At 50.2% G+C, this 18,307-nt stretch overlaps 1 protein-coding gene across 6 annotated transcripts; it reads left to right on the forward strand.

Moving 5' to 3' along the window:
• The first annotated feature begins 94 nt into the window (after positions 1-94).
• On the forward strand, positions 95-18,125 carry ZNF473 (zinc finger protein 473). 6 transcript variants are annotated; one of them, XM_064580351.1, is made up of 6 exons: positions 95-356; positions 3,087-3,317; positions 3,616-3,677; positions 9,693-9,819; positions 11,942-12,031; positions 13,253-18,125. In XM_064580351.1, the coding sequence occupies exons 4-6, from the start codon at positions 9,720-9,722 to the stop codon at positions 15,733-15,735; spliced, it is 2,673 nt and encodes an 890-aa protein (XP_064436421.1). In that variant the 5' UTR covers positions 95-356; positions 3,087-3,317; positions 3,616-3,677; positions 9,693-9,719; the 3' UTR covers positions 15,736-18,125. The 6 variants fall into 6 exon arrangements, with proteins under 6 accessions (XP_064436421.1, XP_054367496.1, XP_054367493.1 ...); XM_054511521.2 differs by lacking the exon at positions 3,616-3,677 and having other exon boundaries at positions 13,253-13,378; positions 13,520-18,125; XM_054511518.2 differs by lacking the exon at positions 3,616-3,677.
• Positions 18,126-18,307: the final 182 nt, after the last annotated feature.

Raw genomic sequence — 18,307 nt, forward strand, 5'->3', positions numbered from 1 at the left:
CAGCGGAACCTGTAAGGCCGAGGAAGCGGGTGGAGATAGGAAGACAAGGGGCGGAGCCCGCACAGTCTTCTGGGAAACGGAGTCCTCGAGCTGGCGCGGAGTCTCCTGGGTGGAGTAGTTTGAGGAAATTCACGCGACGCCGGAAGTGGTTACGAGGCGCGAGTGCGAGGAGTTGGGTCAGCGTCTCCTTCCCGGCGGGAGTTGCGTCTGTTAATCCGGCGGACTGCAGTCTTCAGGTGAGGAGACGCCGAGGCTGGCGTCGCTGAGTACTCCGGAGGCTTGGGGGCCTCGTCCTTCCTGAGGGGTGACGGAATGCTCACGGGGCGATTTCGGCAAAGGGCGCGCCGTCTTGGGCGGTAGGTGTCTAGGTGAGGTCTTGAAGGCTGTCTTGTTTAGAGCCTGTTCTGGGCCGGGCTTTCGCTGAAACGGTTTCCAGTCCTCACCGGAGCCCTTGAGAGGAGCGGTTAGATTTTATTTTGAGTGAGGAGTCTGAGGCCGAAGGAGGGGTTGAGTTGCTCGAAGTTGAAGCGAGGCAGATCTCGAGGGATGAATGAATGGGAGGACTTCTTCGGGAGGTCGAAGTATTTCACCTTCGAGCGCCTCCTGTGTGCCCGCCGCCGCGCTGTTCTCGGGTTTCCTTCTGTCATCTCCGCAGCAGCGCTAAGTGCAGCTCCTCGCTTTTATCGGCTCCCTTGGCAGCATCTCGGGAATCACATATTTTCAGAGTTTAGAAAGTTAAAAGGGTGCGTATTTCATAGTTAGTCAACACCCCAGAGGGACCTGGGGCAATTCTTGGAAATTGATGATTTCTGCCGGGAAAGGCGTGAATCTTCACACTATACGCATCCTGTGGCGATTCGGGTTCAGTTTTGCTGTCAGTTTATGAATAAAGTTCTGGTTTTCAGAGCTTTTTTGGTTTTTAGAATGAACAGATGCGGGACTGTGGATCTGTTTCATTTGTCCCATTTTGTACACGGGGAAACCAGGCACAGAGAGCGTGAATGACCTAGATCTCGCCATGGCCCCACACTAAGAAGCAGCAAGACTTCCCAGGAACTCCAGGGCCCACGATTTTTCAGTCCTGTAATTGTTTGGCTCAAGTTATTCTGACAGGCTGGGTGACCTTGAGCTTCACAGTCGGGCTCCAGTTTTTTCTGTCCCATGGCTCAGAGTGTGTGAGATATGGACAGAACGTGATGTGAAAACTGTAGACGGAGGTCTCAAGCTCAGATGTCTCTGAGAGTCAGGCAGATAAGTTAAAGGAGAGAACCTGTCTGGAGGAGGGCTGTGGGGCATCAGGGAGCACTTGCCCCATCTAAGGGGGTCGCTTTAAGTAGGCACCAACTGACAGATCAGCGGGCCAAATCTAGGATTTTTTGGACACTGGAAATATAATTTTTTTTTTTTTTTAAGATTTTATTTATTTATTTGGCCGAGAGAGAGACATAGTGAGAGAGGGAACACAAGCAGGGGGAGTGGGAGAGGGAGAAGCAGGCTTCCCGCTGAGCAGGGAGCCCGATGCGGGGCTCGATCCCAGGACCCCAGGATCGTGACCTGAGCCGAAGGCAGACGCTTAACGACTGAGCCACCCAGGCGCCCCTGGAAATATAATTTCTAAGCGAAATAAGTTTGAGGCTACTTAAAATAATTTTCTTTCAAAACCTCCTGTCTGCCAACACTGTGGGAAAAACAAAAACAAGAAAACACCACATCTGTGGACCAAATTATACTCACAAGTTGAGGCTTAACCTCCGTCATGTGAGGAAAATCACTGATGAGTAAATGTTAGCACTTACAAGTCTGCCACATTGCCTAATTTGCCATCAAAATCTGGAAAGCCCCAAAGATCATATCTTTCCATAAATTTGGTGTCCAGACCTAACTGGAACTGCTAAGAGTGATAACCTTTAATTATCCTACCTAGAGTGAACATTTATACCCGTCACTCTAGAAATAGCGACGTGTTCAATTACAAAATGCTGCTTGTCCCACACTACACTGTGATTTTATTTTTTTTATTTTTATTTTTATCTTTTTTTTAGATTTTATTTATTTGACAGAGAGAGATAGCGAGAGAAGGAACACAAGCAGGGGGAGAGGGAGAGGGAGAAGCAGGCTTCCCGCTGAGCAGGGAGCCCGATGCGGGGCTCGATCCCAGGACCCTGGGATCATGACCTGAGCCGAAGGCAGATGCTTAACCGACTGAGCCACCCAGGTGCCCCTACACTGTGATTTTAAAGAAATATATTGTATATATGGTATATCACCTTCCAAAAAATCTGAAAATTTCTGACCTTCAAAGCACATCTGGCTCCAGAGGCTTAAGACTTGTGGACCCATCATTATGACAATCCTGCTGCTTTGTGATAGGGGTATTTTCATCACTCCATAGATATGTGCCGATTAGGAAGTTCATAGGGCTACCGATGTGTAAATAGCCCTATGGTACAGTGTTTTGTATATTATGGGTCATGAAAATAGCTCAGTGGGCAGTGGCCATAATCTTTTTTTTTTTTTTTTAATGAAGTAAAATAGAAGAGACCAGAATAGAAAAGATCCTGGTACATTCTATTTTTTAAGATTCAGTATTATTTCATGAAGCTTTTGTTTAGTTATGTGTGTGAACGAGTACTAACAGTATATATTGTCTTTGTTACTGTGGGTCATGGTTTAAAAAAAAAAATGTTGGAGAAATCTTGCTGTTGTAGAAATAGCAGGTTTTGGAGGCCAACTCACCTGGGTGAGATCCTAGAGATGACAGATCAGAAATCCCAGAAAGGTCATCCCAGGGTTTCAATTAGACATTGTGTTCTGCCAAAAAAAACGTGTAAAAGGTATCTCCTGTGCTGGGCCTGAGACACAGCAGTGAGCAAGAGGGAAGGTCCCACCACCTTAATGGGCACCTCTCCCAAACATGTTATCTACTGACTGTAACAAGTGCCAGGAACAGTTAGGAAGTTGCTTTGTAGGTTCTGATGCACAGTGGAAAGGAGGGGCTGGGGTAGTTTCAATAAATACAAAGTTGTTGTGATTCCTGCAGGGAGCCTCAGGTTCAGTCTGATCCTCCTTTTTTCTCCCCCCCAAAGGCAGACGCCCAACTGACTGAGCCACCCAGGCGCCCCCAGCCTGATCCTCCTACTTCGGGACATTTTGGGGGTTCATCCAGCATGGCCAGGGAGTCAACCCTTGGAGGAAGGGAGACTTTGCCCCAGCTCCCTTGTCCCCCCTGCAGCCCTGCCAGTGGGGAACATGGAGGGGAAAGAGAGGGAGCTTAAACGAGACCTCCAGCTGCTGGGCCCTAGTTGGCTGTGACTGAGGTGAGTTGAGGGCCCCTCTGTCCTAATCAGTCATCCCCAAAGCCTGCACAGCTGGCCTGCCTTTATTCTGGGCTCATTGTCCTCTGGTGGCCCCCAAGTGATCCTCTCTTTATACTGTCGCTCCCCTGTGCAGTACCCTTCCAGGAATCCTTGCTGCTTGTAGGATAAAATCCACATTTCTCAGCACAATCCTGCATGATCTGAGTCCTACCACCTTCCACGGCATCTTCTCTGTCTCCCTAAGTAACCAAAACTCCTTTCTTGGCCTGGTGGTAAAATGTTACACTGTACTTTCCAGATTCCCAGCCTTTGCTCAGGCTCCATCCTCTGCCAGAATACCCTACCCGCCATCTCTGGCTGGTAAGTCTTACACAGCCTTCAAGACACAGCTCAGTACCCCCCACATTCTCCGAGCAGTCAGCTCTTCCTGGCTCTGCTCTCCCATAGCGCCCCCTGCTGCCTCCACCATAGCACAGATCCACCTGGATGTGGTTGTTCCTGCCTCCGTCTGTCAGCCCCACCAGACAAGGTGCTCCTTGGGGATGGGTACTGATTGGGACTCACCTCTGGGCCCCCAGGGAACAGCACAGGCCTGGTACACAGGAGTTCTTGAGGTGTTGCTTGAATGATGAAAGAAAACCTTCCTCTACCTGGTAATACCTGCTTATCCTTAATGATCCAACTTGAATATCTCACCCGACCAGGCAGCTTTCCCTGACTCCAAGGCAATGTTTTCACGCCCTTTCCTGGCCACAGCCCTGGATACCGCCCTCTGTCACAGCCCTATCTCCTTATGCTGTCAGCATCCCTGAATGTCCCCTCTAGGCCAAGGACAGGGTCTGACACCTCTGTGCCTCCAGCATCCTCAGAGGGGTCTGGCACACAGGAGAAATGACTGTTGAATGAATGAATGCATGCTCTGACCTTGTCACTGGCCAGTATAAAACTCTCTGTGGCTCCCCAGTGCCCCACGAATCAAGTCCAGGGTCTTCCCACACCCTCCACCACTATTTCCAGGGGTGCTGCTGTCCGGCAAAGTCGAGGAGTCCAGGAAAGGAAGCTTCTTGGGACTCTCTAATCTGGCTCCTGGTGAGAAAACCTCTTTGGCTAATCCCTTCCGACAGGGTATAGACAGCAACAGTTTCAACTACAAATAACAGAACACTCGACTCAACCCAGTTTAAACTGTCAGTAGGTTCTGTAGGGCACATAACCGAAAAGGCCAGCGGGGGTGCTGGCTTGACCCGCTAGCTCACCCAGTGTGACCAAGACCCAGTTTATCGTCCCCATCTCTCAACCCCACTACCTCTTGGCTCCAGCCTTGTCCCGAAACAGCTGTCAGAACTGCATGCCCCCACGTGCCTCCTACAGGTAGGCTTTGTTCTAGGGGCTGTATCCACACACTAGGGAACCAGCTGATGTGGTCCCTGCCGTCATGTAGCTCCCATGTTACCGGGGGGGTAAGAGCGTGTCTGCTTGGGAGGGCTGCTGTAACAAAGTGCCTTGAATGACAGAAATGTATTGTCTTAGTTCTGGAGGCTAGAAATCTGAAGTCAGGGTGTCTGCAGGGCCCCTTCCTTTTGGAGGCTGTGGGGGAGAATCCCTTCCAGGCCTCTTGCAGCTTCTAGAGGGGCCTGTGTTCCTTGACTCATGGTCACATCCCTCTCACCTCTGCTTCCTTCATCACCTTGCCTTCTCCCTCCTTTGACTCCCTCTGCCTCTTATAAGGATATTGGTCATGACAATTAGGGCTCACCTTGATCATCCGGGAGAACCTCCCCATCTCAGGATCCTTAACGTGTCACACCTGTGAAGTCCCCTTTGCCGTACAAGGTAACAGTTGTGGGTTCTGGGGATTAGAACATGGATGTCTCTGGGGGACCATTATGTCTAAGGTCTAAAAGGGTATCTCAAACTTACCTTGCACCAGACCAAACTCAGACTCTGCCCGGAAACCTGCTTCTCCCACGTCTCCGGAAGCTGCAGCTCTATCCTTTGGGTTGCTCAGGCTAAAATTTTAGAGACGTCTGGGCTCCTCTCTGTCTTTCACCACTACATTTGATCTCTTAGGAAATGTTGTCAGCACCATCATCAAAATGTCTACATCTCATCCTGTCACCCCACTCTCCATCCCTGTCTCATTTCTCGTCTGGATCATGGAATTCATCTTTTTGCTCGTCTCCCTGCCTCTGCCCTTCCACCTTTTATCTTTTTCCAGGAGGAGGATCCTGTTTAGAATATGCTTAATTGATACGCTTAATTTTTGAGAAATCTTTCTGTTGTATTTTTTTTTTTTTTAAGTAGGCTTCATGTCCAGTGCAGAGCTCAGCACGGGGCCTGAATTCATGACCCTGAAATCAAGATCTGAGTTGAGATCAGGAGTCGGACGCTCAACCAACTGAGCCACCGAGGTGCCCCGAAATCTTCGTTGTAAAATAAAGCACAAATGCAGAAACCCATGCATGTCAAATGAATGACTTAATGAAGGCAAACACCAACCAGGTCAAGAGTGAGACCTTGGCCATCCTGGAGGCCCTTTGTGGGCTGCATTCCAGCCCTCTCACGTACCCATAAATAACCTGATTTTTGTAGTCATCACTTCCTTTTTTAGAGAAGTGAGGGGGGAGAGGCAGAGGGAGAGACAGTCTCAAGCAGACTCCAGCATGAAGCCTGATGCTGGACTCCATGCCACAACCCTGAGATCATGACCTGAGCAGAAATCAAGAGCTGGACACCCAACCGACTGAGCCACCCAGGTGCCCCTTCCTTCTGGTTTTTTGAACAATAGTTTTATCACCCAAGTGCATGTCCCTGTTGCCCCTTCTCTTTTTTTAATGCTTTTTTTTAGGGGTTTCTTAACATATAGGTTCCTCCTCTATCCCATTCTGTCTTAATAGCTTGTCCATTGAAGAACCAGGGCTGTTTGACCTGTAGAATTTTTCCCAGTCTGTTTTTTGTTTTTTTTTTTGCTGGTTACTTACTTTTGGTGCTATTCAGCACGCTCCCAGTTGGTGGCTGGATTCAGAGGCTTGATCAGCCTCAGCCAGTCCTTTTGTCAGAACTTGGAGGGGTGCCTGAGTGACTCAGTTGGTTAAGTGTCTGCCTTCGGCTTGGGTCATGATCCCGGGGTCCTGGGATTGGGCCCCACGTTGGGCTCCCTGCTCAGCGGGGAGACTGCTTCTCCCTCTCCCTCTGCTGCTCCCCCTGCTTGTGCTCTCCCTCTCTGTCAAAAAATAAATAAAATCTTTAAAAAAAATGATTGGATAACTTAAAAAAAAAAAAGAATTCGGGGAGGCCCAGAATGTCCAGTTCTCTCTTTTTGTGATCCTGGCAGGAATTGATACTTACTGCCTTCTCATCTCAGCATTCCTCAGGGCTTGCAAGATGGTGGTGCTCTAATTCGTTCCTTTTCATTAGTTGGAATACTCTTATAAAAAGATATCTCCCTGGGGTTCCTGGGTGGCTCAGTTGGTTAAGTGTCTGACTCTTGGTTTCGGCTCAGGTCATGATCTCAGGGTTTTGAGATTGAGCCCTGTGTTGGGCTCTGCACTGAGCGTGGAGCCTGTTGAGATTCTATCGCCCTCTCCCTCGGCCCCTCCCCTGCTGCATGCACTCTCTCACTCTCTAAAAAAAAAAAGATACCTCCTTTCATCTTCTATTTGGTAACCCACTGGTACAGTTCATATAGCAGAGGTGGGATAAATGCTTGATTCTTTCCTCTTATTTACCAATTTTCAGTATAAGATCAGTTCCTTCCTGTCATCCTTTGAAGATGAGCATTTTTTTTAACATACCCACGTGTGTGTGTTGACTGTTATTAAGAGTTTTACAAAGCATTTTCCACAAATACCAATATGACACACCCAGACTAACTTCCATAAGAACTAGACTCTTCTCTTCTCTGCCATGTGCCTGGCACGAGGCAGGCTCAGAGCAGGTGCTCGGTGGTCCCTGGACGATGGGTTGTGCTGTGGAGACGGTCCTTGGCTCACTGAGTCCCCACAGCAGCAGTATTTTAGAGATGAGGAAACAGGGCCTTAGAGACAGGGAATAACAAGGTCCTGTGGTTAATAAATGGCAGAACCAGAATTTGACTTGGGGGTCTGACAGACTACGGAGTCATGCCTCTAACTAGTTGGCTTCCTAGGGTCACACAGACAGGGGGCTCTCGCTCCTTTGCCCCCACTTAGCGAGTGTGTGACTCGGGGCAGGTGAATTTGATTCTCTGGGCCTCAGTCTTACCTTCTGTAAATTGTGGACAATCCTGCTTTCAAGGAGTTGGTGAGTGAGGACTCCTGGCTGAGACTTGGGATGGGGATGGAGAGGCGTGGAACTGTCCTTTGGTCCCTTTGGTTGGGTCCTTTCTACGTGGTAGGAGGACTCAGTCGCTTCTCGGAGCAGTGACTCATGCCATGGGTTTCGTTAGTCCCATCTTACTAATGGGGTAGGAATCAGGGTTCAGAAGGGGCATGTGACTTACTTGCCAGGGGTCATCCACAGGGAAGGTAGCAGCACCACGTGCCAAGCCCAACTAGAGACTCAGGTTCCGTTCTTAGGTAAAACATGCCTGTAGGGGCACCTGGGTGGTGCAGTCGGTTACGTGTCTGACTCTTGGTTTTGGCTCAGGTCATGATCTCACGGTCATGGGATCGAGCCCTGCATCGGGCTCTGCTCTCAGCATGGAGTTTGCTTGAGAGTCTTACCGCCTCTCCCTCTCTCTCTCTCAAATTAATGAATAAATCTTTAAAAGAAGCCCATGCCTGTGTGTGCATTGATAGCAGTCTGGAGAGAGCTCACCAGAGAGCCATGGGTCCTCCTGGAGACGGGGTGCTTGGGGTAAGGCTGGCACTTTTTTTTTTTTTAAAGATTTTATTTATTTGAGAGAGTGAGAGAGGGGTGAGAGACAGAGGGAGAAGCAGACTCCCTGCTGAGCAGAGAGCCCGATGTGGGGCTCAATCCCAGGACCCCGGGATCATGACCTGAGCCAAAGGCAGATGCTTAACCAAATGAGCCGCCCAGGTGCCTCCCCAACCCTTTTTTAAGTAGGTTCCACACCCAGCGTGGAGCCCAACACAGAGCTTGAAATCATGACCTTGAGATTAAGACCTGAGCTGAGATTAAGAGTAAGATGCTTAACCAGCTGAGCCACCCAGGCGCCCCAAGGCTGGCCCTTTATTATCAGTACTTTTCGAGTATTTGAGGGTTTATTCTAAGTACGTATTCACTAGGAAGTTTTCAAATTAAGAAAGATGATGTCACTTACAGTTGGACATTTGGGTGCCTCAGGCCGTCATGCAGCCCAAAATGGACCCAGCACCACCTATGAGGGCTCTTGCTTCCCCTCAGAAGTCGTACTGAATCTAATCAGGCCGCTTACCAAGCAGTTTCTAGGAGATGCGGTGAGCCGAGGAGCAGCCAGATGACAGCGAGAGGAATCGCCACGTCTACAATGTGGGACCTTCAGTCGGGATGGTGGAGAATGAAGAGGGCAGAGGGTACAGCTGTAGATTAAAAACCTTCAGAGCCATGTCAGCCCAATGCAGGGCATGGGCCACTTTGGCTTCTGATTCAAACAAGCCAGCCAGAAAAACATACCATTGAACCCACAGTGGTCAAATCATAGACAGAAAGCAGATTGGTGATGCCAGGGGCTGGGCTGGGGCTGGGGGTGGGGAGATGGTGGTTAAAGGGGACAGAGTTTCAGTTCTGCAAGGTGAAGAGAGTTCTGGTGATGGCTGCATAATGTGAATGCGTTTAATGCCACTGGATGAAGTGGCATTTTTTTTTACAATTAAAAAGGAAAAAACCACCATTGAGATGTCAGACAAATCTGCATTCAGACTTTGAATATGGTCTAGGTATTCAGTGATTAAGGAGTTCTGTTGTAAATATTGAAGTATTCACAGCGGAAATCAGATGCTGCCTGGGATTCATTTTGAAATAATTTGTCCCCCCTGCAAAAACACTAATGAACAAAATAGACCAATGTTAACGGGTTGAGGTCAGGCGATGGGTACATGGCGGTCTGTTACATGCAAATCTCTACTTCTGTATATGTCTGAAAATGTCCATAATAACTTAAAATCTTGAATGAACACTCAAAAGCAAGAGCCACAGTAAATAGATTTTAGCAACAGGCAGACATGGATTTAAGTCCTGCCTGTGTGACCTTTAGGGGACCTCACGTCCACTCTCCAAGATTCCATATCTCGCCTATAAAATATGGGGATGCCCAGTCTCTTATGTCTCAGGGCCCCCAGGAGATGATTTTTGTCAAAGGCCTGGTATGTTGAGAGCACAGAGGTGCTCAGAGTGAGCCATTGGGTCCTTCCCTGACCCCAGTCCCGGTGTCACTGACAGCATGTCACATTTCAGGAATTTGTGCCCCTCGGGGATGCAGCCATGGACTTCACATTGGAGGACTGGGAGCACCTGGGGCTGGACCAGGGGGACCTGTTCTGGGACACAGCGCTGGACAACTACCAGAACCTATTCCTGCTGAGTGAGTGTCCACTCTAGCCCCGGGGTCCTGGTCACTGCCCTGCTCAGTGGCTCCTGTCCCCCAGGATAAACTCGGCTCCTGAGCTCCAGAGAACCAGCATGACGTGGCCCAACAGTGCTCAGCTGGCCAGTTCTGGCCACAAACCCCCCTCCAGGGACATTGGCAATGCCCTAGCTGATTATCAGCACTTGGGAGTGGGGGGTATGCGCCTGGCATCTCGTGGGTAGAGCCCAGGCTTGCTGCCACATGTCCTGGAATGCAAGGTCAGCCCCTACAGCCGAGGATTATCCGACCCCAAATGTCAGAAGTGCCAAGGTTGAGAAACCCTGATCACCCCCACCTGCTGCTCTGGCCTCATCAGCACTTTCCTCTTTGTCGTTGTAGAGCTGACAGGCAGAGTCCTTGCATCTGCCTTCCCCTCTGCTAGAAGACTCGTCCCCTCCCTGCCCCCAGGACAGCCTGTGAGCAAGTCCTCCTCTGTCTCCTGCTTTGCTCACCCACCACCCCCGCACTTGCTAACTGCTCATTTGATGCTCTGTCTCCTGCAGCTGGGACGGGTGCCCCCTGAGGGCGGGGACTGTCCACCCATGCTGCTCACGGGTATATCCCCAGTGTCTGGAACAGTCTGTACCTGCCGTGGGGACTCACTGAGCGGCGGCTCAGTAAATGCAGGAGCAGTTGAGTCAGGAGCCGGGTCTCATGCTGGGTCAGTGCTGAGAACTGCCCTTTAATCCTACCGTCCCCCCACGAGGAAGTCTGACTCCCTGTTTTGTGGGCCCTTCTGAAATCGAGGTCCACAGAAGGGCAGTCACCATCTCAGCTATGCTGAGGTCCCCACAAGCACCCTGTGTTTGGTGGTGCACGAGGAGGACTCGCAGGACTCAGCATGTAGTACTCCCGGCCACGACATATTACAGAGAAAAGACCCAGCATGGGCAGCAAAGGGGAAACCAGAGCCAGCTTGCAGAGCCCTCTGCCTGTGGAGTCCCACAGGATGCGTACCGAGGTGACAACACATGTGAAATGTCTACCAGGGATGCTCGTTAAAGAGACTCAGTGCCCATAATTTTTATTGGGGGCTGGTCACAGAGGCATGCTCTGCCTGGAATGTACCAGAATTCTAGACTCCCAGCAGGAAAGCAGGTGTTGAGCATGACCCTTGGGGCACAGCTCCTCTTGGTTTGGGAAGTCTGCCACCCTCCTCAAATCCAGGTGCCCAGACACCAGCCAAGGGCCAGCCTTGCAGATTTTCTCTCAGCTCCGCCCGGTGTGCTACAGAAGCAGCTTGGCTCAGACCTCCGTGTCTTTTTTATTTGTAAACTATGGCCCACAATAAATGCATGTTTCCCTTGACTCCCCTGCACACATGTGTGTACACCCGAGCAGAGTATTAGCTTCCTATGGCTGCTCCTACTCATGCCACGAACACAGCAGCTTAAAACAATTCTTCTAGTTCTGGAGGTTGGAAGCATGAAACGGGTCTGACAGGGCTAAAATCGTGTGTTGGCAGGGTTCGATCCTTTTGGAGGCTCCAGGGAAGAGTGTTTCTTTGCCCCTTTTCAGCTTCTAGAGGCACCTGCTTTGCTTGGCTTACGGCCCTTTCATTTTCAAGCCAGAAGGGGCTTTTCCTCCACTGTAGCTCGGACCCCCGGTATTATGACTCTGCTCCCTTCCTCGAGCAGTTAGTTTGCAGAGGGCAGAGCGCGGGGCCGACTGGGCTGTGGGAACCCGGCATGCTCCATCCCAGGCCCGGCCTGTGGAGGCCTCAGGTGATGCGCGCTCCCTGGGTGAATGCGTGAGCCGTGGATGGCTGAGTAAGTACGAGCCTCTCCACCTGGCAAACCGCTCATTCCTCAAGAGCTGCTGCAAGTCCTTTGTATCCCCAGCCCCGGATGTCACAGCTCTGATCACCCTAGATTGTGACTGTCTGGGTCCCTCTCCTCCACTGGACTGGGAACCCAGCAGGGCAGGTGTCCCTGGAGTCGCCCAGTGCAGCGTCTGGCCCTGAGGAGCAGTACGCTGGATAAAGCATTGGCTAGGCAGGAGAGCCAGGAGGTTCCCGCTACGCAGCTGGCTGGTCCTCCATGTCCTAGTTGATGACAGTGCTCTTCTCTGCCTGCAGACCCCTCCAAACCCAAACTGACCTCCCATCCAGATGGCACCGAGGAGCTGAAGGTCCTGGTGAGAGAAAGCCCAGAATCAACAGGCCCTGGTGAGTGGGCAGGGAGGGGAGGGCGGTGGGCCTGTGCCACGTGGCCCCTTGTGTGCCGTCCAGATCCAGAATGTCTATCCAGACATCTTGACCCCAGGCTGATGAGTGTCACTCTGCCATGTGCTGGCTTCTGTCCGCTCATCCTGGCAGGTTGGGACCCTCCCTCTGCCGGCCTGTCTCATCTCCATCTACATCAGTGTTCAGCATGCGGCTGTTCTGGTGCCTTTCCTCTGTCCCCTCTTCCATCTTTTCAGGCTGAGCAGGAGGTGGCCTTCCAGGCCCTGATTCAGTCTGTCCACCTTCCTGCCTTGTGCCTGTTGAGCCCTGCGAACCCCCGGTCTGTTTCACCCCTCTTTGCATAGGTCCGTCCCACAGGGCATAGCGGGGGGCTGCATCTGTGAATAACGCAAGCCCAGGCCTTAATGCAGCCAAGAGCATTTGTTCGGGTCTCTCCTAGGCCATGGTTCCTCTGGGTGGAGCAGGTTAGGCAGTGAGGGTATTAACCTGGTTGAGATGTCCCCAGTGGGAAAAGGCAGAGACAGGGGCCTTGCCTGGGGCACAGGAGGCTGTTCTCATGGTCAGATCATTAACACGAGAAGGGCCCCCAAATCAGAGATCATGGGGGGGTGGCCGCATGGCTCGGTCTCAGCCTCCACCACCCAGTCAGGGTGCAGCTCTGTTCTTGGCTCACTGCTTGTGAGCTCATGCATGTGGACCCTCTGTAGCCTCCTGTCGAGCACACCAGTGTTTGTGCATAGGTGACCAGCCCAGCACAGAATCCGGCCACCTCAACAACGTATGCTGTTTCCACGCACATGTAGCCGCGCCTTTACCAACCCAGTCTGTCCTCCGCTGGTAATAACGGTAGTGCGTTACTGTCATTTATCTCTCTTTCCCCGTTGAACAGTGCCCTTCTCCCGGAAGCAGGCCATAGCTGATGGGGGTAATGGCAGAGAGCATCCGCTGAGAGGCTCCCCTTCCCAGTGGAGCCCCTGTGGCTGCCCAGTTCCCCGCTTAACTGTCCTGGAAACGGGCTCTCTGTTTCCTGTGATGCTAGTTCCAGCCAGGTCACGACTTCGGCCCCTGCTCCTTCATCACCTTGAGGACAGGCTGACTGAGGAGCCATCACCCGTTCTCCCTCTTGTCTGTGTTCTCACCCTGCAGCTCCAGACTTTTTTACCCTTGGGAACAGGAGACATCTGCACTTTCTCTCTCTTTCAGACACAGCTGAGGTCAAGAACTGTCTTCTGGCCCACGACTTCTTGGAAGAAGGACTCTCCCAGGAGATCGTGGAGACGTTTTCCAAGGATGGCCTCTGGAACTCCAGTTGGGGGAAAGCCTGTGTAGGTGAGAGTTGGTTAGATAGTATCCTAGGGGATCCAGAAAGTTTTCAGAGGTCTGACTTTGTTACCAACAAGGAAAGTCCCATAGAATGCAGGAGTCACGAACTCAAGAGAGACCTTGGTCCTGAGTCTCTCCTTTCCACAGGAGAGGATTCTGTGATTCACAGTCTTCCTGAAAAGAGCCTGGCACCAGCTACATCTCCAGAGCATGGGAGTGACTTTGGCTGTGACTTAGACCAGAGCCGGCAGGAGACTCTCCAGGAAGGGGAGAAACTGTATAAATGTAGTGAATGTGGGAAGAGCTTCAGCCAGAGTTACCACCTTATCCAGCACTGGATTATTCATACTAGAGAGAAACCCACTGTACATCAAGAGTATGAGGAATGTTTCAGCCAGAGTTCTTGCCTCTTTGTGCCTCCAATGACTCACACAGGCTACAAATCCTGTGTGTGTACCAAGTATGGGAAAACTTCCAGTCAGAATACACACCTTCTGTGGCATCAGAAAATTCACACTGGAGAAAACCCATCTAAGAATCAAGATGGTGACCAGCCATCAGGTCTTGGCTTACAGCCTGCTGAGCATCAGAAAACCCACACGGGGGGTCAGTCCTACAGATGTAGCGAGTGCGGCAAGAGTTTCAGCCTAACCTTTCATCTTACTCAGCATCAGAAGACCCATACCCAGAAACACTATGAATGTTCCAAATGCAAGGCGACCTTCAACTTCCATAAATACCTCCTCCAACACCAGAAAATCCATGCTGCAAACACGCCCTCTGAGTGTCAGGAATGCGGGAAGACCTTCAGGCGGAGTTTGCTGCTTGTCGAACACCAGTCTGTTCACACTGGAGAAAAGCCTTACAAGTGTGATCAGTGTGGGAAACCCTTCAGGAATATCTCAACCCTAAAGATCCACCAGAGGGTTCACAGTGGAGAGAAGCCTTACAAATGCAGTGAGTGTGGGAAAGCCTTCTACCGGAACACTCACCTTAATGAACATCAGAGGATTCACACTGGCTACCGGCCCTATAAATGTCACAAATGCATCAAGAGTTTCAGCCGGCCCTCCCACCTGATTCGACACCAGTCCATCCATGCCACAGAAAAACCCTACAGCTGTGCCAAATGCAAGGAAACTTTCAGCCACAATGAACACCTTGTCCAACACCAGAAAATGCACAATGTGGAGACCCCGTATGAGTGTCAGGAGTGTGGTGAGCGCTTCATCTGCAGCTCCACCCTAACTTGCCACCAGACTGTTCACACCAGAGAAAAACAAGGACTTGGTGAGAGCAGGAGGATCCTGAATCAGGACTCAGAGCAGAGAGAGCAACCAGGAATCGGCGAGAAGCACTTTAAGTGTGATAAATGCGAGAAAACCTTTAGCCGTAGCAAATACCTGACTCAGCACGAGAGGGTTCACACCAGGGTGAAGCCCTTTGAGTGTAACCAGTGTGGAAAAGCCTTTGCCCAAAGTACACAGCTCATTCGCCACCAGAGCATCCACTCTGGGGTGCGGCGGTATGAATGTGGGGACTGTGGGAAGGCCTTCATTCACAGCACTTCCCTCACCAAACATCAGTCTGTCCACAAGAGCAAGCACCCCTTTAAATGTAATGAATGTGGAAAGACCTTCAGTGAAAGTGCACATCTCTCAGAACACTGGTTAATCCACACTGCAGAGAAACTCTTTCAGTGTAACAAATGTGACAAAGGTGTTGCCCACGGTAACTGCCTTACTCAGCATCCGAGAGCTCATGCTAGAAAGAAGTCCTTTGAGTGTAATGAATGTGGAAAATCATTCCATCAGAGCTCGTGCCTTTCTAAGCATCAGAGAGATCACACAGGTGAGAAACCCCACAAATGCAGTGACTGTGGGAAAACCTTCAGCATGGGTGCTCAACTCATTCAACACCAGAGAGTTCACACCAGAGAAAAGCCTTATGTTTGTCAGGAATGTGGGAAAGCCTTCAGCCAGAGCTCGTGCCTTTCTGTTCACCAGCGAGTTCATACCGGAGAAAAGCCTTATGTTTGTCAGGAATGCGGGAAAGCCTTCAGCCAGAGCTCGTGCCTTTCTGTTCACCAGAGAATTCATACTGGGGAGAAGCCTTACGTGTGTGCTGAATGTGGGAAGGCCTTTGCTCAGAAAGCAAATCTGATGCAGCATGAGAGAGTTCACACTGGGGAGAAGCCTTATGCCTGTAGGGTGTGTGGGAAAGCCTTTGGCCTCAGTGCCCATCTCAGTCAGCACCAGAGAGTTCACACCCAAGAGAAACTAGCAGTGTCAACCTTGTCAGCCCTTTGCTGCAAGTCTCAGCAGACATCAGCAAGTTCACACTTACAGGTAACAAGGAGTTAAGTAGAAAGTAACAAGTAGCAATACTTCCTACTGCTGGGTTGCAGCAAAGTCCCAGACATCTGAACATGGTTCACCTGAGTCCTAAAGTTGAGATCACATTGTAAGCTCCCTCTCCCCAAATAAATACATCTCTTTATCCATAAAGAGTGATTAGAAAATTTGTACCCGAGTTTCATGAAAACACAGTAGTTAACATGGGAATTCAGAGGTAGACCTGAGCCAGTTGGCTGAGTTAAATCCCAGCTCTGACACGTGCTACGGAAGTGTTCTGGGGAGAGTCGTGGGACCTCCTAGGGCCTCAGCATCCTCATCTGTAAAATGGGCACAAGACAATGACCTATCTCAGAGGGCTGTTGTGAGGATAAATAAATAGATGTAAAGAAGCACTTTGAACTGAGTGCCCAGCACGTAGTAAGTACTCACCAAATGTGAGCTACAAATACTTATGATATACAACAAATATATTAAAAAGAAGGGAAGAATTAGCAATCCTCTATTTACTGCAGTTAATGTTCTTGCTAATACTGTGTGGTGGCTTTCATTTTTTAAAAAGATTTTATTTGAGAGAGAGAGCAGGAGCAGGGGTGAGGTGCAGAGGGAGAGAGAGAATCAGGCTCCCCGTTGAGCAGGGAGCCCAACCCAGAACTCGATCCCAGGACCCTGAGATCATGACCTGAGCCAGGCAGATGCCCAACCAACTGAGCCACCCAGGTGCCCCTCATTTTTTTTTTTTTAAGATTTTACTTTTAAGTAATATCTATACCCAACGTGGAGCTCAAACTGACCACTGAGACCAAGAGTCATATGCTCTTCTGACTGAGCCAGTTAGGCACCCTTGCATCACTTTTATTTATTTACTTTTTAGATAGGTTTTTTTTTTCAAGATTTTATTTATTTTAGAGTGAGTGGGAGGGAGAGGAAGAGAGAATCTGAAGCAGATTCCACGCTAAGCACAGAGCCTGATGCAGGGCTTGATCCCACAACCGTGAGATCACAACCCCAGCCAAAACCAAGAGTTGGATGCTCAATTGGCTGAGCCACACAGGTGCCCCACATAGCTTTCATTTTTAAAGGTTTCTCCAAAATGCCCCTGACTAAATTTGGTTCCCCAAACCCAGCACCTTGCTCTTTTCTTTAAAAAAAAAAGTCATTTCCTTCCCTCTGCTCCGTCGTACTTTCTTAATTAACCCACAGAAGCCAAGAAGAGCATGTAAACTAACACCAACTAGTTAGAACTTTCCACTCCTAACCTCCAAAACCTCCCACTCAAAAGGACACCCTCCCACATATACATGTCACCACTTCCCATAATTTAAAGTTGGTTATACAGCATGAGCATGAGGCCCAGTTTGCTGTGGGAGTTAATGGTACTGGAAGCAGTGGGATTCATCTGGGAAAGCTGCATTTTATATTTGCTACACAGTTCACAGATGTCCTTGATGGTAGAAATTGTAGTATACAGAAATGACAGCTAACATATTCCTCATGCACTGTTTGTCCAAGCCAGCCACTCACCAGGCACTTTGTCAGGCTCCAGGGTAGGGAATACCAATGCGGTAAGCCCTGCCCTTGCCTGGAAACTTCTGGAATCAAAGGGAAGTGGATGGCCCCATTTCCACGGAGAAGTACCATTCATTGACAAGTGACATGTTAAATTCCCTCATGTCACAGCAAGTTCTGGGACTGTGGCGGAGTGCTGGCGAGCCCAGGGAGGACACCATCCTGTTGGAGACCTCAAGTCAACTGCTTAACCTTGGCCCGGCCTGTTCTACAGCTGAGACCCCTTGTGGAACCACAAGATCAGCTCCCTCTTGATGATACCTCCTCAGCTCTGGGTTTTTGTGTCTCACCCACTGAATGACCAGTGACCTGTTTCCTGAAGCACAAACAGAATCTAATGAAGACACTGACACTTGTGATATCTTTCATGTTTTTGGTGCTACAAAAGCTTAGGAATATGTGCTCTGTGCTCTTGAGCTTTTTAAACCTTGCACCTTGAGTTCTGCTGGTTGGTCTTGTTGTTGTAACTAAGAACTGATTGGCTGACCACTGGGCCCACACCACAGTGGGGAACATACTGGTTTTCAAATGGCCAAAACATCGAACTCCCTGCACATGGTCCCCGCCCTCCGATCGCTGTGTAGTCTGTGCGACGGGCCTGTTCTCTACCAAAGGGGCAGAACAGACGCAGGAGCTCGAACGGATGAGTGTGTTCAACGAGAGTTTTGACACCAAAGAGAGAGTCAGAGGCCCTATGGAAAATTGGCAGCCATGGTGGGGGGCAGTCTCTGTAACTACTGACCTGTGTTGCTGTGGGGCAGTGCGGAAATGCCCTTCATGTGTGCGTTTTGGTTCTCTTAGGTTCTCTGATTAAAGTTTTGAGTCTATAAGCGTTGGTTGCTTCTTTCAGCCTGCTGCCACGTACCTGGCTAGATGCTGGGCACACGGAGGCCCCTAGGCCTGCCAAGTGCTCATGTTCTGGAGGAGGAGGGCTTCTCACAGTGAACACTGCCCCATGAGAGGGGATAGTTATGTCTGTTGTCCCAAAGTGTGGGTGGGGCATGGACACCGG

This window comes from Mirounga angustirostris, unplaced genomic scaffold (genome assembly GCF_029215605.1).
Source record: "Mirounga angustirostris isolate CCGP_5_RB_7025 unplaced genomic scaffold, mMirAng1.0.hap1 SCAF_16, whole genome shotgun sequence".
In the NCBI taxonomy this organism is placed as follows: Eukaryota; Metazoa; Chordata; class Mammalia; order Carnivora; family Phocidae; genus Mirounga; species Mirounga angustirostris.

Bases quoted from the DNA above. Each gene is read 5' to 3' on its own strand.
- ZNF473 (XM_064580351.1), top strand. From the start codon at position 9,720: ATGGACTTCACATTGGAGGACTGGGAGCACCTGGGGCTGGACCAGGGG. The intron at 9,820-11,941 runs GTGAGTGTCCAC...CTCTGCCTGCAG, and splicing joins CCAGAACCTATTCCTGCTGA to ACCCCTCCAAACCCAAACTG. The intron at 12,032-13,252 runs GTGAGTGGGCAG...TCTCTCTTTCAG, and splicing joins CCCAGAATCAACAGGCCCTG to ACACAGCTGAGGTCAAGAAC.